The following is a 23,436-nucleotide window of genomic DNA, read 5'->3' on the forward strand; positions in this document are numbered from 1 at the left end:
GAGGGATTGTAGGGGAATTGGAGGGTGTCAGAATTGTAGGAGATAAAAATTTGGTTGACGTGGATGAAAGATTCTTAAGTTCTCTATCACTATTAGAAGTACTACCTTGGTTATATTTAGCAGTTGCAGAGTTGAAGTATAGACTGTTGTGCTTTCAGTTTACCGAATTCGTGGAGTTCTTGGGTTTCCCTGTACTCTATTGGGTTGGTTTGGGACTTTGGGTCTCACTTGGGGTGATCCAAGGGTCAGACCAACAAAAAATCCTCACCTTACCCTTTATCCTATTGCAGACGAGAGGTTGCAGAGGTGAGGAGAGGAGAGGAGAGGAATAAGACATTAACCATCGCTCGGGTCCTAAGAATCTAGGCTATTTTAGTTTTGAAACTCATGTGGATCGGTCGGTTTTGATCAATTGTGACCGGTCGGCTTGAGTTTGATATGAGAACAAACCAGATTTTTCTCACTTTTGAATTAATCTGAAACTTGATTGTTGAATCAGCATAAGGCCAAATGTCACTCTCACCAACTTGATAGAAAGATGAGAGTTTTTTTTTTGTTGGATATTTTTTGATAGTAAAGGATCTGAATCGGACTTCGGACCCAAAAAAAAATCAATTCTTTTATTAATTTTAAAATACTTTTAGTTGCAGTTATTTTACCGTCACAAAAGGTCCAGCGGTTAGCCCACTAAAAATTGGAATATAGTGTAGAAAAGCTAAAGATCAGGTAATACCGTAATACTGATGGTGGCGGTGTTTTTACAAAAGCTAAAGATACATTACAAATGGTGAATTAGTGATGGTTATCTTACTATTACTATTGATAACAGAATTAAAATTCAATATTTGGAAATCCCACTTTTAGGCTCTCTACGAATAATCAGTTCATCATAGGGCTTCTTATAAAGACAAAAGAATATTAAAAATAGAATTCGATTCAACTTACCTCCAAAGGGTCGAGGTTTCATATAAAGATAAAAGAATATTAAAAATAGAATTCGATTTCGATTCAACTTACCTACAAAGGGTCGAGGCTTCATATAAAGACAAAAGAATATTAAAAATAGAATTCGATTCAACTTGCCTCGGGTCGAAACCAACTACTTTCGAGGACTTGCGAGAACCTATTCAACCTAGCTAACATCATTTTTAAGGACTTGAAATGAATTAAATTAATCCTAGGACTAACTTGGACCATCAATAGGGTCCACAATATAATGGTAGATTTGGCAGCTCAACAGTTTTTGTGTTGAAGCAGCAATTTCATGGGACTTTTAAGATACCCTCTAGTCAAAAAGCTCAAAACATAAGAAATGAATATCATTTAGTTATCTTTTCGGCAAAAAAAGATGCAGGCTAATCAGAGTCCGAACGGGGGATATATGAAGGTTTGAGTAGGCAGAGGTCTAAAGATAGGATCCGGCCAACTGGTTAGTAGTGGCGGTCAATTAGATGACCACAGTTAAAACATTTCAAGAGAAAACGACATTATCTGGATGTTTAACCGGTCAACCAAACCTTATCGAACGAATTGGCAATCGATTGGTATGCCTCCGAATAACCAAGCCTTGCATCAATGCTTCAACTGGTTGATCGAATGCTCAAAGCAGTCAACCGGATGGATGTTAAACTTGGGCTCTTAAGTGAAATTAGGGCTCATTCCTCATTTGTCTGAGAGAGAAGCAAAAGAGGGCGACTCTTGTTATTGAAACCCAGAGATTGGAGAAGAATTGAAAGAAGGATAGAGAAAGAAAAGGGATTAGAAGTAGTTGGAAGAAGTATTTCCACCCTCTTGAGGTAAGTTGAATCGAATTCTATTTTAAATATTCTTTTGTGTTTGCATGAAGCCCTATGGTGAACTGATTATGTCTTAATCCAAGTTTGAATGGAAGGAATGGAAACCCCATTGAAAACCTAAGAGAAAAATTGCAGAATTGCTTTTACGAGCAGAGTTTTTCCAGGAAGCGATGACCGGTTCGATGAAACGGTCGATCGGTTGTTGTTCGGATGGAAGAGGGGTCGATTGGCACTTTGACTAGATGACCAATAATGGATGTTTCGAGTTTATATTAATGGGAATTGTGAGGTTTTGCTTAGTAAGCTAGGATCATTTGTGATAACCCTAATGAATTTGGATTATCTTTATATAGAAATCTTGTTTGTTCAAGTGATTTGGGACACCAAGCATAGTAAAAAGACACAAGTGAGTGGAATTCTGACATATCACCAAAGTTTTTATGATACTTCATGGTTTAGAAGGTTGGAGAAAGTTTTCCTCCACCTATAGACGGTTCACCCACCATGCTAGGTTTCACAAATCCCTATAGGATTTTAGTATGTTTCCAAAATACCCTTCTGATACCCTTTCCCACACTCTCCCGCCCCACAGTGAATGGGACCACATTCATTGTGAGTGTAGGAAAACTCGGTCCTAGAAGGTTTTATGCGTATTTCAAGTTTGATATCATTACCTCATCAATATGATTTTAATGAAATGAAATGTATGAGCTTCATGTTTTAACATGGTATATATATTTATGAGTACGATGTCCTCATTGCATGATCTTTATTTAAAAGAAGAAAAGTATGGACTCAAAGAATGAAATGAACATGAAGGTTCATGGATGTCCACCTTATCAATGGACTCGGGGTTCCCATCAAAGTACTTGGAAATAATGATATGGGGAAACAAAGAAAGATACTGAAATGAAATTTAACGAAATGAACAGTAGTGACCTTATATGACTATCACCCTTTTCAGTAGGGGTTTAGGTACTAAATGAGGACATGTCCGTCTCGTCAAAAGACTCGGGGCATCCATCAAAGAACTTGAAAGTGACAAGAGGTGCTGGCCAGCCTCGTCATAGGACTCGGGACTAGCAACCGTGTTGATCACCAATGCTCCCTCATATTTTTGATGTATTGAGTGGAGTAATCACCGAGAACATACTTAAATAAAACATGAATCAACATGTTACATCTAGGGGTGGATTCGGCTCGGATAGTGCTATATCCGCATCCGCATCCGATTAGCTTTCGGACGGATTTGGATAGTGCTAAACGGATACGGATCGGATATTTTATCCATTTACATGTAAATATAGCTTTTCGGATAGCTATAACAGCATAACCTATCCGTATCCGTATCCGTTTAGCTTTCGGACGGATTCAGATAGTGCTAAACAGATACGGACACGGATACAGAAACGAATTTCGGCTATTCATTTACATCCCTAGTTATATCCGGGTCTGTAATAATAGCTATGAACCTTAATGATATGACGGATGATAGGGAGTGTAGGGAATATTCATGTACGTAAGTGTATGTGAACAACTCAGTCGTTCAGATAGAATCTATTTTGTAGGGCTGTAAATGGATAACTGAAAATCCGAATTCGATCCGCATCCATATCAGTTTAGGGGCATCCGTATTCGATTAGAGATATTCAAAAAAAAATCCGAGTATTCCGATAAAAATCCGAATTCGAATACTTAATTATAATAAATTAAGTAAATAACGATTTTGAGGGTTTTTGAAGATTCAACATGTTCTAGAAAATGAGGAGAAGAGAATCATGATCTAAAACTAAGGATTGAGAGTGAATTGTATCCACTAGGGGGAGGAAGGTTCGGGTTACATAAGGCAGAGGTATAAACAGATGGTAGAAAATCCGAGTTCGATCCGCATCCAAATCCATCCGAATTCGTTTACAGGTATTTGTATTCGACCAAGAAATATCCGAATCCGATTACATCCAATCCGTATCCGAGTCGAATCCAATCCGTTTATAGGCCTACTATTTTGTGGGAATATTTCATCTGGATGGTTGTGAGTCGTTCTGATACGCTCATGTACGTGAACATTCACCACCCTCGATGATGGGTAACCTTTTATAGGATTTTAAAGGAAAATAAAAGAAGATTCACCAAAAAACAGAAAAAAAAAAAAGGAAAATAAAAGAAGAGCCAGGGCCAGGGATGACAAGGGAAAGGAAGAGGACGACGAAGACCGAAGAAGAAAGTGCGGCGATCTTAGAGATGAGTGCTATTGGGAGGAGGAGGGGTGACAAATGGCAATCTCAGGGGGTGGAGAAAGCTGCGGGTAACGGAAGCCACAAGAATTGAAGTTGTGCATTAGGCAAAGCCCAGATACAGAGGGATGGAGAAATAAAAAGTCCTAAATGATGGGAAACGTTTTCAAACTCGCGCTTGACATGCCTGACAGAGCGGACGTACTAGATCCGGAGGGTGCGATCGTCAGAGGCAAAGATGAGGGGGCGATAGAAAGTGCATGCTAGATGTGGAGGGATGGAGAACAACTCTGTTCCTATCCTGAAGCTGGGGAGATGCAGCAGAAGCAGAGATGGTTGGGGGGGGGGGTGGGGAGGGGCGCAAAAGTTAGGGTTCAATCGCGGAAGGCAACAAGGCTGGGCAGGGATGATGCAGAAGGAAGGGACGACGCAGAGGGAAGGGGTGATGCTGAAGGCAAAAAGGGCGATCTTAGTGGGTAGCAAAGGCAACCAGGGTGTTCACAACCAGTGGAGGCTCTAGTACCATGTGAATTTTGGTAAAACCTCATACCATTGATTTTATTATTATTTACAAAGGGAATAAATATATATGCAGATTGGTTGAATCCTTGTATTTATACATGATGATAGGGTCGATACAAGGGAAGATCAATAGAATATATGAAAATATAGCTACATTACAGCACAATAATATTTCAGCTAACAAGATTTACAAATTATGCTATAAAGTATAGACCCTGTTTACAAACCATTTTTCTAGAATACTTGTTTAGATTTTAGAAACAAGAGTTAATGATAAAATATTATAGTTAATATATAAAAGTAACCAACAATAAGCTTGAGAATATTTTGAAAAATTCGGTACAATTATGTTTGCTCCTATGTACCAATTGTTAATAGTTACTGCCCTCATGACCAATTCTGATTGAGTTTAAAATAGATAGGTTAATTGAGGGTGTCAATTTAGAATCAAAACAAAAACTGTCCGTTTAAAACCAACCTGAATCGAACCGAAAATAAAAATTTGCTTCAGTTTTGGTTTTGGAAACTAAAATTTCGTTTAGTTTGATTCAATTTCAGTTTTAGGCAAAAACCATTGGTTGAACCAAACCGAAATTGCAAACCGAACCGATTGATACCCTTATCCGAAATGGTCTACCACATCGGCAAATATTGGGTCTGATCACCTAATGTCCTATGATCGGATCCAATTACTAATTTTTTAAAAAAAAAAGAAAAAGAAAAAGAAAAGAGCATCCTAGTGCACGAGTCTCTCGCTACTGAACGTCTGAGAGGGGGAAATGTGTGCAGCCTGAACCCCGCTTTGCGGAGAGGTTGTTTCCTTGTTTCGGACCTGCAATAGCACAACTTAACCATTGTGCCAAGGCTCACCCAGCCTAATTATTATTTATTTATGATATGGGAAGCAGTTTTCTGTACGAGAGTGTGGCATAGGCCACACTCCCATGAGTCTATATCTCTCCTCCCCATGTGAAAAGACACCTCTGCCCCCATGAATACTTGGGTGGCATTGCTGCAATGGTGAGAAGCTATGCATCACTAAAGCGGACCTGAGCAATTGGAAATAAGTATTCAATAATCTTAGTTGTTGCAAGATTCAGTTTTGTGTCTTGAGCATTGCTACTTCAGTTTCAACTGAAGTCTGAGGAAAAGTGATTCTGGAAAAGCTATCCTATATAACAGGAAAAAAGAGGGATCAAATAGATTCTCTCACTAATTACACTTTTCTATAGATTGTACTCACTCAAGACACCAGTACGTACTAAAATTTACGAAAATTTTGAACTGATCCAAGGATTGTGATCTTTGCTGATATGATGCAAGTATCTTGCACGAGGAAACCTTTTGATGGATCCGCAAACACACTAAGTGGCATGAACTTTGCATAACCCAGCATGAATCTTTGGCTTGAATGCAAAAAAGCCAGGACTTGTTGGATTGGATACGGGAAAGCATCTGCAAGATTATCAGAAGATATGTAAATTGCTGTGGAAAATATAATCCAACATTGATTAATGAGACATAAAATAGGCTAAAGGGTAAATGACGGTCTGTCTACCAACCACATATTATAGCTACACCTCTGTAACACTTTTGAGTAATGGGATGGGTTTTATAAGCAGAGTTACTCTTTAGATTGAATTTTCTCAATTGGAAAAGCCATTCAACGCCTTAAAATGACTTTTAGCAGGTTAGTTTGGTTCGTAACAGAATTATTAGGTTAAGTAATAATGTCATTTGTTATTCAAGTTTTGCTTGAGTTGAGAAATGGCAACCTAAACCTAGCATGCCTATTGATCAGGTGAGGCCACCAGTTCTGTACTCAAAAACAAAACGGCCAATCAATAATAAGGACTAGGTCCCTCTGATTGGGCAAACGTACCATGTCAATCGATCAGTAATAAGGAATAATAATTTCCTCTGATTATTTTCCACATAAAATGCATTCAGAAGTTCCATTGATGTCAAAGAGGTTGAGAATTTTACCCCTTCTGCTCTTGGTATTACCATTTGACTGGTCAAGCATTCTCAAGGACAAACATACACATAGTCCTTGGCTAGGAGGCATGGGGCTTGATTCAGCCGATGCCAGATACAAAGAAATAGAGTTTCCCAGACCTTCTTGATATCCTCCTGGAAAGAGACGGAGAGTCCTGCAAACAGAAGGAGATTAGGAAGATCAGAAAATTACAATGTAATTAATAGTGATTCCTGACGATTAAAATAAATGAGGAAACCAAAAGTCAAATAATACGGTATTAGTATACTCAGTATTCATGTACCATTTGTTATATCCAGAACCAAATGCTTCAGATACACAGCATCCTTTTTTCTGTGAAATTTTTTTTATCTTCCAACTATATTCAGTAGTAATCCCTTCTGTTATCATCTCCAAGCATTCACCTTTGCCCAAACATCTCTCCCTACGAACGAAAACAGAAGCTCCAAAGACACAGGAATCTTTAACAAGAAATCCACAAGATGGGTCACTAAAGGTTTTCAGTGACATGAACTTATCAACTCGCCATTCGGTATTCGGTGCATGAAACTTTGCATTGGTTTCTGCATTATTGATGGCATGAAATAGATTCCATTTATAAATAGCAGTGCTAAGCATAAAAATTAAAGGAGTGTAAAATGATCAGCAGGGTAAAACAAAATAGATTGGTCCAACAGACTGGATGGGTTTGTTTTGATGCACTAGAAGACCAGCCTCAATAGAGAAAGAGCCAGCCCAACTTGCCCCCACGGTTTGGCAAAAGTCAGGCCCACACTTAGGTGTTACATTAACCCCCGATTATAGGCTCTGTTTTATGTGTTTTGTTCATGTCCATAGCAGGCCCATTGGCTGAATATAACTTAATCCCAATAGAAGCCATCGGTTGCACCAGTTTGAAGCCCATATTTTTTTCTTTAATGAACCACCTATTCAAGCAGTTGCTGGACAACAACATATCATATCTTGTAGTCTCGTGTGGGAAATATCTACTTTATTAGTTTCTATTTTGTATGTTGTTCTCTTTCTTTTTTTTTTTTTGGGTTTAAACCACTAGAAGTTTCTAATTTTTCTGGTCATAGGTACTTGTTTGCCAAGCTTTCTATTTTGTAATTGCAACTACACAAATTAATTAGGGAGAGGGATAGGCACACTGCCCGTGTGTGGTAAGCTAGCGGGCGGCACCAATGGGGGGCATAGGATGGGTATCATACAGAGGGACAGGGGTCATTTCAAAAAAAGAGGGAAGAGAGAGATAGACATAATGGGCGGTGTGCTCAGCCTTGTCTCGATTAATAAATAGAAGAGGTAGGGGTCTGGAGGGACAAGAAGTTAGCCTGAGAATCGCTTTCAAGATTTTCCTTCCTTTGTTGGTACCTATGGCACGCTAGAAATTGAACGTCAAAGTATGGACACCACAAGAAGTCTTCACAGTAGCAGAGAAGGCTTTTCTCAAGTTCTCCATAGTAAATACTGTTTTATGTCATCATAGACCATCATCATCTGCAGCAGCAAATACCTCGGATAATCGATGGAAAGATCCACCATTGTGCTATCTCAAGGTGAATTATGATGCCGCACTGCCCGAAGGGACATTAAAGGGTGGATTGGGATTCATATTTCGAGATCACTGGGGCAATTGAGTTAAAGCCGCCTCCTGTTTAGGGTGAGGCTCTCACTACTTGGACAACAATCTCCCAAGCTCTGTCTTTAGGCTTCTACCAACTACAGATAGAGTCTGACAATAAGGAGGTTATTGACTTGATTCATGATTCTACACGTTTACCACCATTGGAGGCAGCAGCAGTTCTACATGAGATTAAGCAACTTGGTGCTTCTTTTGTTTCAATTTCTTTTGGCTATCAACTGTGTTGCAGATTCCCGGGCTAGGAAGGCCCTGTCTACCATGTGTCTGACAGATTGGCCAGATTCCATTCGTTTGGCTTCACAGACGTCGTGTGTCTGAAGCTCTGGTTGTACACATTCTTATCATCAGTAAATCCTTTTTCTCACCAAAAAAAAAAATAGAAGAGGTAGGGGGACCTCTACACGATTTTGGCAACACATATTGTGTCTTCTACAATGGAGCAACAACAGCAGCTCCTAAGGTGAAGTAGCTGCAACCAAGTGGCCTAACCTAGATCTTGGTGGTGAAGCAGGATCATATCCTTCCTTCTCTGCCATCTTCTCTTCTCTTTGGTTCTTCCATCTATTGATTCTGTCCGTTTTTCCAGCAGGTAATCTCCTTCCTACCATGGACATACTCTAGGTATTTTCTCAATGATTTTAATCTTATTTCCTGTCCTATTATACTTATCACCTACCAAGCTTTTCTGCAGGTTTACATAACAGAATGTTTCCATTGCTTTCTTTTCTGTTTTTGGGTTGTAACTTAGGAACCATCGATCTCTAGGGTTTGTTAGTGCTTATCTCTTTATTTCCTTCAATCCCCTATTGTTCTGGTTGTAGGGATTCAAGTTGACACTAGTCAATCCAGCCATTGGATTGACTTCATCTTTTGAAATTGTTTTCCTCCCTGTTAGTAATACATTCGACCAGAATTTTAGAGCCATCTGACCCACAGATTGGGAATTATTTCTGTTCTCGTGGGTTGGTAAACGCTGTTGACATAAAGTTTCAATTTTGTGTTATACTTTGTTACAGCAGATCCAACTATTGGATCAGCTTGATATTTGGAGGGACTGAATAGACTAGTGAGGGTCTATTCGATCTAAATCTCAGCCCCATCTGACCATTGGATTCTGAAATATTTTACTTTCTATATTCTTCCATATTGTTTTGTTTGCTTGGAATACGGTGTTTTTGTCCTTCGATTATTTGTTTTCTCTTAATCTTACATTACCTACCCTAGGACATATCAAAAATAATTTGGAAGACAGGGAAAGTACCACAATTTAGGAGCACCAAATTTGGAATGCATACAAAATATTGGTAAAAATGAAATTATGAAATCTCTTCAAGTAAAGTAAATTAGGGCATTAAAAGAAAGCTTTTGTCTTTTATTTTATTTGCATTTTTTAAAATGTTTTTAATGTTGTATTCAAGTTATCCAAGTATGGCTTTCAATAGAAGAATGATGGAGCAGGACTTGTATAAACAAACAGAAATATTTGGAATATGGGGGGGGGGGGGGGGGGAGGGTTGGAGGTGTTCAACAGGGGACAATGAGTGCAGGATCAGTTTTAGCCATGATGGGTGATACAGATCCATGTTTTAGTAAAGTACCTTGAAGCATCCAATACTGGCCTCGAACTTGGTCAAATACAAATAAACGAAAAACTGCCTCAATCTCCCAACCAGGCTGGAGGGATCCAGTTTCTTCAATGCCCAAGTAGAGAGACAGATAATGTACTTTCTGCTGATTGTTTTTGTTCAGAGACAGAGACATTTTCCTGCATGTGAACCCAAAAAGATACGTGTTTACATGTTAAGAAATATGGTTTTCAGGATGAGGACGACGAGGAAATGAAGTTACCATTTATAGCCACCAGCACCAAAAACCTTTGAGTCACATCTACTTTCATGAAGCTTGCAAAGTTTTGAAAATGATAGAATTTTAAATATGTAGTGTGTTGGAATATCATTTCTCATTGATTTTATTGGATCTCCTGCCAAGAAAAAACAGTGAAATTCTGTAAAATTCAGTCCAACTAAATAAAATTCGAAAGATGATTAAATAGTTAATCATATGTAAGACGCCTAACAACATCAAAAGTAGGATATAAAGTTAAAAGATCATCTAAATTTTGTCCAAACTAAAGGTGCTTGCTAGCGTGAGATGTAAAGACAGGGTGGAATTGCATGTCATTTTGTGTTTTTAAGAAGAATGCGAGCATGCAGCATCTGGGTTGGAACAGACCAACCCAGAAAAGACAACTTTGAATTGAGTTGATAGTTTGGTGTACTTGCCCAACCATAAAAAGGAAAAAGTTCGGGCATGGTCAGGTTGGCAGGTCCCTCAAAATTGAATCCTTGAGAAAACTCTGTTTGTATCGATGATTCACTTTCAATTCACCCACCTATTTTTGAAGAAGGAAAGGTTGCATCATATGTAGCTGACGTTCCCATAGGTACACCATAGTCTGATTGCAGAATAGGCTCTGTCCATACAAATCCATTAAATTCAGTCAACATACACTTAATGCTTTACCATAAAAAGGAAAACGTTCGGGCATGGTCAAGTTGGAAGGTCCCTCAAAATTGGATCCTTGAGAAAACTCTGTTTGTATTGATGATTCACTTTCAATTCACCCACCTATTTTTGAAGAAGGAAAGGTTGCATCATATGTAGCTGACTTTCCCATAGGTACACCATAGCCTGATTGCAGAATAGGCTCTGTCCATACAAATCCATTAAATTCAGTCAACATACACTTAATGCTTTACCAGATGAAAATATAAATATCATGCATTTTGGACCAGCTAAGGCTGTTGAAAAGACTACGCTTACCTTCATGGTATCTTTTACTAAACAATCTGACGATCCTGCATCATTTAAATGTCAAAAAACTATTGACGAGGCAGAAATAATAAAATGAGGGCATGCACACATACCGTTTGGAATATCTAGATAATCCGTCTTTTATATTCTGAATGGGCTTGGTAATAGTCCCTCCCTTTGAAAGACATAAACATTCACTTTGTCCTGTTCTACTCTCTCCAAAAATAAATACCTCTGCTCCAAACACACATGTATCATTAACAAGATATCCATAAGATTGGTTCTTGAACACTCTGAGTGGGATGAACTCATCAGATCCCCATTCGGTTTTCATCGCATGAAATCGCTTCCCTTGAGTTTCTGTATTGAAGAGATGAATAAAAATTGGAATTTAATTATGTGATTACAGGAGAAAAATTTAGAGTAATAAAGGATTAAATTTTCAAGAAATCAAATAGTATTGATTTAGCCAGAAGGACTCAACCTTTGAGTTTGACTGACCGAGAATGACTAGTGATAAACACTGACATATTTATAATTATTACTTGCTGCTGTTGCTCAATCAGGTTATATTATTTTGCTATTCTGAGATCAATCTACCTTCACTGATATTAGTTTTCAGTTCTAGAGAGTTCGCTTCTAGTGGGACTCTTCTTTGACTTGGAATCTCACCACTGGATTGGTTTCAATTTCTGTTCTCCTGTTGTCCTATTAGAATAGAGTAATGCATTGCATTCTGAAGTACATCTGATATCCTTATATTTTTTTTATTGAATTTTCTTTGATTTTGGCCACTAATTATTCACTGTGGTTCTGGTTTATTACCGTGTTTCTGATCCTAAACCTTGAGGCTTCTAGAAACCCATCTCTAGATCTTTGTCATCCTCTTTATAAAATCTGGCATCCTGATTGTTTTCAACGATTAAGTTTTCACTAGCACAAAAGCATTTGGCTTCTAATATATTTGCATTCTAAATGGTTTATCAGTCTAGATAATGCTGACCTTATGAATAGTGAGCTAAACAACAAAATGGCCCTATCAAATATTTCAAACATGTAGTTAAACTTGTTGATACTCAAGTTCGGTCTATTCAGGTAGCATTTATTTATTTATTTTGTGTGAGGGGTGGGGGGCGCAGAACATAGTGGTGATGGTTTGGCTAATAAAACCGGAAAATATAAGTGATGACCTTGTGACCCTTCATCACTTTGAAGATTTCAATAGAGACAGGAGGGCGATTTTCTAACACAATTTCATTTTGGGTAACGATTTTCTAAGACAATTTGGAGTGGAGATATTGGTGTTGATTGGATTTAAGATTTGTATTAGATTCTCCCAGAATAGGCAGGACCAATAGAGGCTTCAGAGTGAATAGTCTGCTGGAAGATCTCTACTTCTTGAATGTCAAGGTAATCAATGGATCATATATACAAGGATTTGTGAATTGTTTAGAAAAGCAGAAGCAGAATGGTTATAATAACTGAAAGGGATGCTTTAGAGGATTGGTGTTGTTTGATACATACTCTGGAATCTCTTGATGGTGGGAGTAGAAAATTTTCCAAGTGAATCTTTAATTGATCTTAAATGGATTCTTGTAGGAATTCGGGGGCAATTTTTTCCAGAGATCTAATTTCTTCCTCAATAAATTGTTGCACAGGTTCATCAATGGTAAAGACTAAAGTATTTGGCCCATGAGTAGATTTTGAAATTTGGGTAAAAGCAGTCATTTGTGATTGGTTTTCAAGTGAGATATCTTGGAAATGAGCTCAACAAGTAATTGAGAGGTATCTTTGAAAACCTAAAAGGAATTTGAAACTATTTTGTTATTAGGTCAGATGAAGATATTTTAAATTTCTGAAAGAGAACTCTTGAAATGGATTTAGTGCGATTGTTCACTGGTGGGCTTCTGCGAAAAACATACTGATTCCTAATTGTTTAAGAAAAAGCTATTGGATGGCAGTAAAAGGACTGCCATTTCACTAACGGGGGAAATGTTAACGGAATTCTAATCTCCTAAAAATAGAAGATCAGAAAAGTAGGATCACAGGAAAAATGAATGATGACCAGAAATAGAAAATTATCGGCAGTTAAAGAGTTAAACAGATCAAGCTGAAACTTCAGTCGATGGATCTGTCCTGTTGACAGATCAACCCTGCAAAATTATATCAAGATCTGATGACTGAATAGTGAGATCTGGAGCAAGAATGCTAGAAACCAAGAACAGAACTGTTGAAAATCAATCAATAGAACCAAAAAATCAAATCATAAAATCTCGGAAGCTATTAGAATGCAGAATAATGAATCAAAATTGATCTAAACCGGAAGAAGCAGAACCTGAACTATGAACAAAACAGATCAGAGATCGATTAGAGGAACCAGAATTCAAAACAGTACACTACAGAAATAGCTAAGCCAGAGAATTGTTATTAGAAAGTAATCAATAGCAGAACTTAACGATAGTAGCAGAATCTGAAACTGAGAAATCAAAGAACAATGAAACCGCAAGGTTTAAGTATGTAGATATGACTTAATTCATTGTTAACAGAAGAAGTAGAAGAATGGATAGAAAAGAGTCAGATAACTGGCTAGGAATCCTACCAAAGCCTCACCCGTCATCCACCAGTTACACTCCTGAATCCACAGATATAACGTTGATTCCACAGCATAAAATTCAGAAAGCTGAATGTTTAGCTCTTCCATCATCCAAGCAATAGGAAAACTCTAACTGACTTAAAGATTTAACAACCAATGAGGAAAAGATAGCCAGGTCTGAATAAAATTTTCCTTATGTAAGACGGGCTTTAATTTTAAAAAATAAAAATAAAAACCTTCTAGAATCTGAAACAGAGATAAGGGTTCCAGAATTTGGAACTAAGGATAAGGCTTCTAGATGTGATCAGTGAAAACACATCATAGCTTGACTGCTGTCAAGCTGGTTGTCATGGTGACCATATGATGTCAGTCAGTTTTTAGAATATGCTTCTTCTTTTTTTCTCTTTCCTCCTCTGGTACTGCTTTGGAACTTAATTTCTTCATCAAGGATGTTGCAAGTCAAATTGGAGACATTTGTTGTAAGATCAGCCAGCAGCCAGAAAGATGGTCATTGCTCAACTTCTGGTAGTCTGTGGGTTACTCCATCATCAATTAGATATATGGACCAATTGATCCCATTCCCTGAACCCAGAATTAGCCTGGGCACACAACAATAGCTTTCCACAAAGACCAAGATTCTGCTTGGCAGGTGTTAGCTTAAACAACTGCCTTAAGGAACCACATCATGGTAGTTAATGGTGCAAACAACAAAACTGTTAAAAATGGAATGCAATCCCCAAGGATGGCATTATTCAGGTTGTTAAACCCAAATATGAATCCAATAGATCGTCAGATTGGTCTGTCCCGTCATGGTGGTGAAGACTTAGCCAAGATGCTATTCAACAGTACCGAAAAAAAAAGAGAGGAAGAAATATCAGAAGATAGACCAAACAAGAACCCCACAATGGTGTGGAAACAAATGACGGTTACAGTGAAACCTTGTGTTATGATGCTGAAAATCTCACTCGCAAGACAAATAGGCAGTACTCATATCAAATAGAACATTACAAGTGTGGTCTTGGAATACAAGGCAGATGAGATCTGGTAAATGGCCCATCTTGTCAGAAATTTCATCTTCTACTTCAAATGGGAGAGGTTGATTTTGCCATTTAAACTGATGCAGGGGAGGATGTTTCCATCAAAAGTGGAGTTTTCGCTGGGGGTTTAGAGTATTTGGATTTTAACAGCAGAAAATACAGAGTAGGGGTTCAAAACTGGCAAGTTGATGACCATTAGGTTGGAACGGCAAAGAGAAACTTTTGACGGGATTTGACTAGACAGTTTGCAGTTTCTTCAGGAAATCTATTAGTATGTTGTTTTGGAATGATATCCTTCAGGTTTATAGAAGGCATAGTACTTGATTCAGAATCACATAAACATTATTGGAAGGTATCCTAATATCTGTAATTCCTTAAAGTGAACTGTTCTGCTATAGCTTTTGTTGGCTTGGTTTCTTAACAGGCCTTACACAGGGACTGAGGTTTCTTACCGCTCAATTCTTCTTCTTTCCCTCTGAATAACGTTCTCAAAAGGGAAATCATTGCTAGCATATGGACAATTATAAGCATGAAGGAACTGAGTTGTTGCTTCAGCAATGCAATTCTCCATTTGATAAATACAATTAGATTATATACGATATTAAGCCATTTATGATCTGATGTTTGTGAATAGTTTGATGATAACAGACTTGCATGGAAGAAGTTACCTTCAACCATCAGATATTGGCCTCGAATTTGGTCAAATGCAAAGAAGCGAAAAACCGCTTGGACCTCCCAACCTAGGGGAAGAGAAGTAGCATTTGTGATTTTCAAGTAGAGCGACAAGTGACCACCTTTTGCCTTGCCCTTCCCATTTGGGTAGAGAACCAGTTGCCTGCATTTGTACATGTCAAGTAATCTAGTTTTGAAGCAGAAGAAAGGAAGAAGAAACCCACCATTTGTAGCCACCCGCATGGAATGACTGCAAACGACATGTTTGTATAGAATACTTCTCAAACACTGAAAAGTGAGTGATTTTGAAAGTGTAGTGGGTTGGAGGTTCATCTCTCGTTGATCTTGACAGATCTCTTGGAAAGCTGGAATCGCATGAGTCCATTGCATTCATTCTTCCTACCACCAAAAAACATATTCATTTAGTGAAGAAATTATAAGAAAAGCTTTGATCATACATATGGTGTGTGTTTTACTCTTTATCACTTTAGGGGCACAAACAAGAAGCCAGCAACAACATAACTAGGCAAGGCAGAAAAAAATTTCCTGCAAATCAGGCAACAGCAAATTTCCTGCTGCTCGTAATTGCATGCACCGAAATGGAATAATCACCTTCCCGGTTCGCAATTATCCCCATAGGTTTTAATATTTTTAAAAATATCCGTTTATTCCTTCTGCCCAGTTTGGAGGAAGATTTTACCCATACAAGGCCTAACACACACTCCTGCCAAGAGAAAACATTACAGAAAAAGACAACTATAAAACAGCAGAAAAATCTAGTCTCTGAACAGAAGATCACAGTTCTGCAAATAACATCACTTGAAGAGAAGCCTTCAGACATTGTTTTGCATTTAACTAAACATGTTCCAAATGGTTTGATTGAGCAAGAACTGAGAGACATTTTTCTTCAAAGAAACAATGTTCTGTTACCCATTCCCCTTAAAGCACAAACAAAGAATACTGGATTTCGTTATATTCAGCAAAATCCCCCTTGTTCTCCTGTTAGTTTTAGCCATCACAAAGTTCTACAGTAGATCAATTGCTAACGGTCCCATCGAAATAAATGATTCTTCCCAGAAAGTGAAGCGCTCAAAATGTTAGAAAAGATAGAACAATCAAGAAAAGAAAGGTACTCACCATCCGCCTCGTCTTCTCCATGGCTTTGATTCTGGGTAGTTGTTTTTCGTGAGAAAAGAGCTGAGAAGATGGTAGACACAGCGTGAATGAATAGAAGAGAGATCATTGCGAGTAATGTGTTACCCATAATTGGAAAGACGTGTTGAGCACCGAAAGGGAATGCTTTCACTCTCTTGCTTGAAGTGGTTCAAGAAAAGTACTCTGAAAGTGCCCAAGTGCAATGAGTCCGGATCCTCTCCAACGATATTGAAGAATCCTCGGATGGCTAACTTCCATTCTCCTATTTTTTTTCTAATTTTTCTTTTTCCTCTTTTCCTATTTTTTAGGAATTCATAAATAGTGATTGGGATGAAATAGGTGATTAAAGATAGAGTCCAGAAATATGAGGAATCTAATCTCAATTCTCTCTCCCACAAACCTTGTGCAAAAGAATCCTACAAGTCACATTGGTTTCTCTTCTTTATCTCTTTACATCCCTTGCGCTTGTGTGGTGTCTTGCAAAATACGCTGGAAGGGCTACATCAACCAATTTCGATCCCCTACGATGCGTTGCTCGTCTTGTGTCGTGTTGTGCAGACATAGGCCGCACACAATGACTATCTTACCCCTGCCCGTTGCCTGTGTCTGTGCAGGACAGGATCGTAGAGGATCTTGATCCTGCATCAACTGCTGCGTGAATTGAGGCCAAAGTCGGAATTGGATCAACCAATTAGTATCAGTATTGGTATCATCTAATTTGTATCAGTATCGGTTGAGACAATTATTGATTCTTGGCCCATTCCAGCTCGGTGGACTAGTGCAGACAAGGGTACAAATTTAAATTTTTTTTAAAGGAAGTAGGGGAAAACCTAACCGATCTGGATCGGTAGAGACCGCTACGGTATCGATAAGGATCGACTTTATCTGACAAAATTGCCCCTGATTTTCCTTTAAAGAAGATGTTTGACTGTTTTACCTCTTGTTCGTACCGTGTCACTAATATAATATCGACACAGTATCTAGATTGACCACAATCAAAACCGTAGATATCACGCCGATACGAGCGACATGATACCGATACGTATCGTGGATTATATCATAATACCTAATACCATTTTAAACACTCTAGTCAAAACTTTCAAATTTAACCTTAACTACTTAAAAAAAAAAAGACTTAAAAGATTTTATAGTTAAAGTTTTAACACGGTTGGAACATATGTTAATTACGTATTTTAATTTTCAAATTCAATCACAATTTATGAATTCCTTAATATGGAGGAAAGAATATCTCTATTCTGCTGATGGACAGATCAAAACTGATTTGGTTGCAGGCTTTCTTGATCCTCTGGCTGATGTGGATGAAAGATTCCTAAGTTTTCTCTATCACTATTAGAAATACTTCCTCAGTTATATTTAGCAGTTGCAGAGTTGCAGCAAGTGTATAGACTGTAGAGCTTTCAGTTTAAGGAACTCTTGGAGTTGTTGGGTTTCCCTCTACCCTAGTGGGTTGGTTTGGTTTGGGACTTTGGGTCTCACTTGGTGACCCAAGGGTCAGACCAACAAAAAACCAGTCCTAGTTCTCCATATATGGGCTTCAGTTAACTCATAGCATTGCTCATGTCAAAATTCAAAACCCTAAGATTTCAGCCATGCGTGTCTCTGTTTGGTCATCAAGACACGAAGAAATACCTATTTTTTCCTGGGTTTTTTTTTTTCCAATGCCCTCCTCAAAAATGCCCATTTGTCCAAATGGACTCTTACAATTTTACAATTTACATGTGTTCCTTACTTTCAAAACATTATAACACTTTAGTCAAATTCGTTAGTTTGGGACGTTAGACCTTAGTTTAAGGGATCTAATGATTAAAATGGCCTTGTGACAAAAACCCACTAAAATTAAAGAGTAAAGTGACCAAATTGACTTCATCTTTTCCAAATCGTTTAGGGTTTGGAACGGAAAATCAAACCCTAAACCATTTGAGGAAGATGAACCCTATAATCAATGAACTTTGAGTTGTTTCAACACCGGGTAGTTTTAATTTTGGTGGGTTTTTGTCACAAGGGAATTTTGGTAATTAGATTCTCTGAAACTAATGTCTAATGTCCAGACTGGACTAAAGTGTTACAATATTTTGAAAGTAAGGGGCATGTGTAAATTATAAAATTGTAAAGGTACATTTGGACAAATGGGCATTTTGAGGGAGGCGTTTGAAATTTTTTTTTTTTAATGAAAGTTTAATCATACAAACCACACGCTAATCCTAAAAGATTAACCAATTTTGAAGAAATACCTTTTTAAACACTCATTTAACCTGCTAACAACAATGGCAATCAACTTGCAAGATCTCAGACCCTACAATAGTGAAAGCCTCGTGCATTGAAACACTCTTTTATTGATTAATGATACATAACATAGGTTACAGGGTAAATTGGGTTTTATAGCATACTTCCTCTTTAGATTTATTTTTCTCAATTGGAAAAGCCACTCAATTCCTCAAAATGACTAAGTAGGCAAGTATGGATATTCAAGTTATGCTTGAATTGAGAAATGGCAATCTAAACCCAGAATTCCTATTGATCAGCCGAGGCACTAGAAAACAAAACGGCCAATCAGTAGGCTAGAATGGATAAAAAAAGATTTACCCATGAGATTCTGATTAGACAAATTCACCATTTCAATCAGTAATAAGAACTAGTTTCCTCTGCTTATTTCCATATAAAATGCATTTAGAAGTTCCATTGATGTCAAATAAGTAGAGAATTTACCCGAGTTGCCCTTAGTATTTCCATTTTGACTGGGGAATAGAAGGAGATAATTTTTCATCTAAATACATACTTTTTACAACACAATTTAGTATTTTTAAAAACATTATTAAACGAACAAAGTTTTCTTCTACCCACAGAGGAGGTTTCACCCACCATCATAGGGTTCACAAATCCCTCCTAGAGATTTTGTATGTTCTAAAATACCCTCCTGATATCCATTACCATCCTCTCGGCTCCCACCCCTTGGTGAGTGGGATCCTATTCGTGGGTGGAGGAAAACTCGATCCTTATCGAAGGATGCCTATTATGTTCAATTCTCCAAGCTAAGTCTGAATCTGATCCAATGTTTGGATTAATTTATTAATTTCAATATTTTTACTCTTATCCCTAGTCTCTACACTATTATATATAGTATCGTCATCACTTGTATCATCCTCAGAGAAAGGAAAAAAAAATGATTTAAAATCTTCAAAATCCATATGTTGTAGCCTTACATGTGGGACTCAAGACCGTTCATGTATCTTTCAAAAGGTTTTTTGATTGGACTACATATGTTCTTCATTCTTAATTTTTGGTTTGAATAACAAATTTATTCAACAGAGCGCAACGAATACAAACACCAGAGAACATTACAAATTAAATGCTAACCTCATTGGTAATGCCAACTTAATTTATTGGTCATGGCTTGAATACTTTGACCCCCAGCCTCCAATATAAAATGAAAAAGAAAATGATAACCTTTTAAAAAAAAGAGAGAAAGAACGTCATCGATCGCGTCAGACAAACCACCCCTGTATTTTAATATGGGTGTACAAAATGATCGCTGCACCCTCCTAGAACATCATGCGGTAGTCATTTCGTACGCCACTATTTCTGAGGGCATGGGAGGCGTGCACTGCATCACCAGGTGGGTTCTTTTTCCCTAAAAAATAAATATATAATTGAACCTCTAAATGCTGACAGTTGCAATGACTTCATGTATTTCACTTGATTTTCTTAACATATAAATAGCCATCAAAGCAGACCTCAACATCGCAAATTAAGAGTAGAGAGAAATTATACCCTTAAAAAGTGACAAGTCTTTCATAGATAGAGAGCGCGCAAGAGATATATACTTCTCTGTCTTTTTGAGCCTTTGAGGATTGAGAGCTTAGTTTTTAATTGCAGAAAAATAATATGGACAAAGGAGAAGAAGATGTTAGCAACAAGCAAGTTCTCTTGAGAGACTATGTATATGGGTCTCTCAAAGAGACAGACATGGTTTTGAGCACAGGCACCACTCATCTAAAGGCTCCTCAAGGCTCCAAAGCCATTCTGGTGAAGAATATTTACTTAGCTTGTGATCCATATTCAAGAGAACTGATGAAGAAGGGATTTCTAGATGATTCAATCAAGCCTGGCTCGGTGAGACTCAAAACTTCTTAATTGTTTCAACTCACACAATTTAATTTATGTCTAGTTTAATTAATTAAATCTAGAGATCTTATCTCCCTTGTTAAGAGTAATTTAATTTGAGTTTAATTTCTTATTTAAAAGTGCAGGCTATAGCTGGGTTTGGAGTAGCTAAAGTCTTGGATTCTGATCACCCAGAATTCAAAGTTGGTGACTTGGTGTGGGGGATGACTAAATGGGAAGAGTATAGCCTCATTAATAAACCCGAGTTCATGTTTAAGATTCACAACACAGATGTACCTCTCTCCTACTATACTGGAATTTTGGGTAAGTACACTTGATGGACTACGATCTCAAAGCAAATTGCTCTCTTCTGGGCTGGGTTTTGATCTAATTAACCAATAAAATTATAATTTTGTCCTTTCTTTTAAGCATTTCTTAAGATTTAATTTTATGGATCTCATAATTATGCTTTAATGTTTTGGCTTTCTAGGGTCTACCAATAATTTATAATTTTTTCTTTTTCTTTTTTTTTTTTCTGAATTTTTAAGCTAGTTGTTTATTGTATAAGCAAGGATTCCTATGATTGCATTACACTTTTATAGTACTATTTAATTGTTAAAATGTGGCACTATGATCTACAAAACATTTGCAAGGATTTGTATTTATGTTTAGGGTCAAAGTTTTCTGTTCGGGAGCATGACTTCTATGCCAGCGCAGAACCTATATGAGAGTGTGAGGAAGCATCAACAGGTGTGGGATTTTGACTTTTCATGGGGATGGGGAGTCATTCCGTAAGGACCTGTGTCTGGGTGTAGGAACCACACTCGCAGACAGACTCTTTTTTGCCAAATGTTTATATGCCATGCAATTTTAGATCCAATGAGTTAAAAGTAAACTTTATTTTAAAATACTAAAGAAGGAAGTGTCAAATAAATTATAATATTATTTTTTTACCTTTTGATATGATTCATAATTTTTTTCAACAAGGATAATAGTGTCATTTCACATACGTATTTGAAAAAATGTGCATGACGATATCTATTGATGATGACATAATGACATCTTTACATTTTATTTTTGAATATTTTTTTATATTCCTATGTTAAAAACCTTTTAAGAACAAGACAAAGGGCAATAAAAAAGTGTCAGTTCTAAATACACCTATGAAAGTGCCATTCAGACACTCCCATTGGAAAGAGTTTTTTTTTAAAGAAAAAAAATTAAAATAAAATTTGCCTATATAGCATCTACCAAACCTAGTATGTCTATTATGGGAGGATATATTCTCCATAATTTCTCTACAAAAACTTTTACCAAGAGAGAGAGAAATTTGGCTCTACTCCAGTCGTGGAATGATCCAAACATCCTTGTTTTGGCTGGACTGGATCCTCCAGTTCTTAGACGACTGAAGAAAAGCCAGGTCCCAGAGAGAGAACCTTTTAGGGTTTTTTCACAATATTCCATCTAAATGCTGGATGTTGGCTACGTTGCAGGCATGCCGGGTCTAACCGCTTATGCTTGTTTCTTTGAGCTTTGTTCCCCTAAGAAAGGAGATTATTTGTTTGTGTCATCGGCATCTGGTGCAGTTGGGCAGATTGTTGGACAGTTTGCTAAGTTAATGGGTTGCTATGTGGTTGGAAGTGCTGGGTCTGACGACAAGGTAACACTTGCATGCTTTAATTAAGTTTGATTTTATCATTATTATGGTACAAATTATATTTGATCTTTTCCTGCTCTCCTAATTAATTTTGAAGATTTTATCACTAATTCATCATATTTGTTTTTTATTGGTTTTTAATTAATTCAGGTTGATTTATTGAAGAACAAGTTTGGGTTTGATGAGGCTTTCAACTATAAAAAAGAACCAGATTTCGATGCAGCTTTGAAAAGGTTAATTGAATTGTTTTTTTTTTTTTTTTTTTTTTTTTTTAATATTTTTAAGGGAAAAGGAACGCATCCCTGAAAAGGTGGAAAAGACCAGGGATGTGATGGTCTTTTTGCACTGGGTTGTGTCTAGGCATAGGTACATGCCGAGGCACAACACCAGTTAGCGCTCTTTCTCCCATTTCTTTTTAAGTACTTCTAAGATCTGTTCTCTCTCTTTTGAGATTGCCATCATAATGGGATTTTGCTTGTTTATTATTGGTTAATTTGCAGGTATTTCCCGGATGGTATTGACATTTACTTTGAGAACGTAGGTGGTAAAATGCTTGATGCAGTTCTCCTCAACATGAGACCGCACGGTCGCATCGCTGTATGTGGAATGATCTCCCAATATAACCTTGAGCAGCATGAAGGAGTTCACAATTTGGTTAACTTTATCTTTAAAAGGATTCGAATGGAAGGGTTCGTAGTTTATGAACACGTTCACCTCTATCCAAAGTTTCTAGATTTGACTCTTCAATACATCAAAGAAGGGAAGATGGTATTTATTGAAGATATTATTGAAGGCCTCGAAAGTGGGCCTTCTGCCTTAATAAGACTCTTTGCTGGCCATATTGTTGGAAAACCAGTTATTCGTGTCTCTAGTGAATGAATACTGCCCCAGTACTACTTGAATCTAGTTTGTCCTTGTTTTATGTAGTTTCATTCCTTTATTGTGTTTTTGGGCAAAGGAATGTGGTTGCACTTGCCCATTTTCTTGTAGATTTTACTTTTAGGTTTGATTGTAATTTTGTTTGGAGGGGGTTGCTTTTCCCTCTATGCTTCTTGTACGCTTTTGGTGCTTTGTAGGTTTCCCTTTTTCTTAATGAAGTTGTGAGTGATTTATCTCCAAAAATCCCAAAAGTATACACCAATAAGATGATGTTAGAAATATGTCCATTAAACCCAGTTTTTATCTAATAT

At 37.4% G+C, this 23,436-nt stretch overlaps 2 protein-coding genes across 2 annotated transcripts; one reads left to right on the forward strand and one right to left on the reverse strand.

Moving 5' to 3' along the window:
* Nucleotides 1-5,813: 5,813 nt before the first annotated feature.
* Nucleotides 5,814-15,712, reverse strand: LOC122654975. The gene is made up of 11 exons (XM_043849229.1): nt 15,537-15,712; nt 15,309-15,475; nt 11,184-11,370; nt 11,124-11,141; nt 11,014-11,054; nt 10,825-10,905; nt 10,045-10,177; nt 9,795-9,961; nt 6,835-7,114; nt 6,560-6,705; nt 5,814-6,037 (listed from the first exon to the last, which is right to left on the reverse strand). Exons 1-11 carry the CDS (start codon nt 15,704-15,706, stop codon nt 5,814-5,816), a joined length of 1,614 nt encoding a protein of 537 aa, XP_043705164.1. The 5' UTR covers nt 15,707-15,712.
* A 4,628-nt stretch (nt 15,713-20,340) lies between these two features.
* LOC122657072 (2-alkenal reductase (NADP(+)-dependent)-like) lies at nt 20,341-23,150 on the forward strand. Its single transcript, XM_043851833.1, has 5 exons — nt 20,341-20,598; nt 20,736-20,913; nt 22,083-22,249; nt 22,397-22,479; nt 22,747-23,150. Exons 1-5 carry the CDS (start codon nt 20,371-20,373, stop codon nt 23,123-23,125), a joined length of 1,035 nt encoding a protein of 344 aa, XP_043707768.1. The 5' UTR covers nt 20,341-20,370; the 3' UTR covers nt 23,126-23,150.
* Nucleotides 23,151-23,436: the final 286 nt, after the last annotated feature.

Source organism: Telopea speciosissima, chromosome 3 (genome assembly GCF_018873765.1).
Source record: "Telopea speciosissima isolate NSW1024214 ecotype Mountain lineage chromosome 3, Tspe_v1, whole genome shotgun sequence".
In the NCBI taxonomy this organism is placed as follows: Eukaryota; Viridiplantae; Streptophyta; class Magnoliopsida; order Proteales; family Proteaceae; genus Telopea; species Telopea speciosissima.

Coding starts and splice junctions, on each gene's coding strand:
- LOC122654975 (XM_043849229.1), bottom strand. CDS start 15,706: ATGAATGCAATGGACTCATGCGATTCCAGCTTTCCAAGAGATCTGTCA. Junction 10,906..11,013: donor AAGATACCATGAAGGTAAGC/GTAGTCTTTTCA, acceptor TTGTATGGACAG/AGCCTATTCTGCAATCAGGC. Junction 6,706..6,834: donor GGTTCTGGATATAACAAATG/GTACATGAATAC, acceptor TTCTGTTTGCAG/GACTCTCCGTCTCTTTCCAG.
- LOC122657072 (XM_043851833.1), top strand. CDS start 20,371: ATGGACAAAGGAGAAGAAGATGTTAGCAACAAGCAAGTTCTCTTGAGA. Junction 20,599..20,735: donor ATTCAATCAAGCCTGGCTCG/GTGAGACTCAAA, acceptor TTAAAAGTGCAG/GCTATAGCTGGGTTTGGAGT. Junction 22,480..22,746: donor TTCGATGCAGCTTTGAAAAG/GTTAATTGAATT, acceptor GTTAATTTGCAG/GTATTTCCCGGATGGTATTG.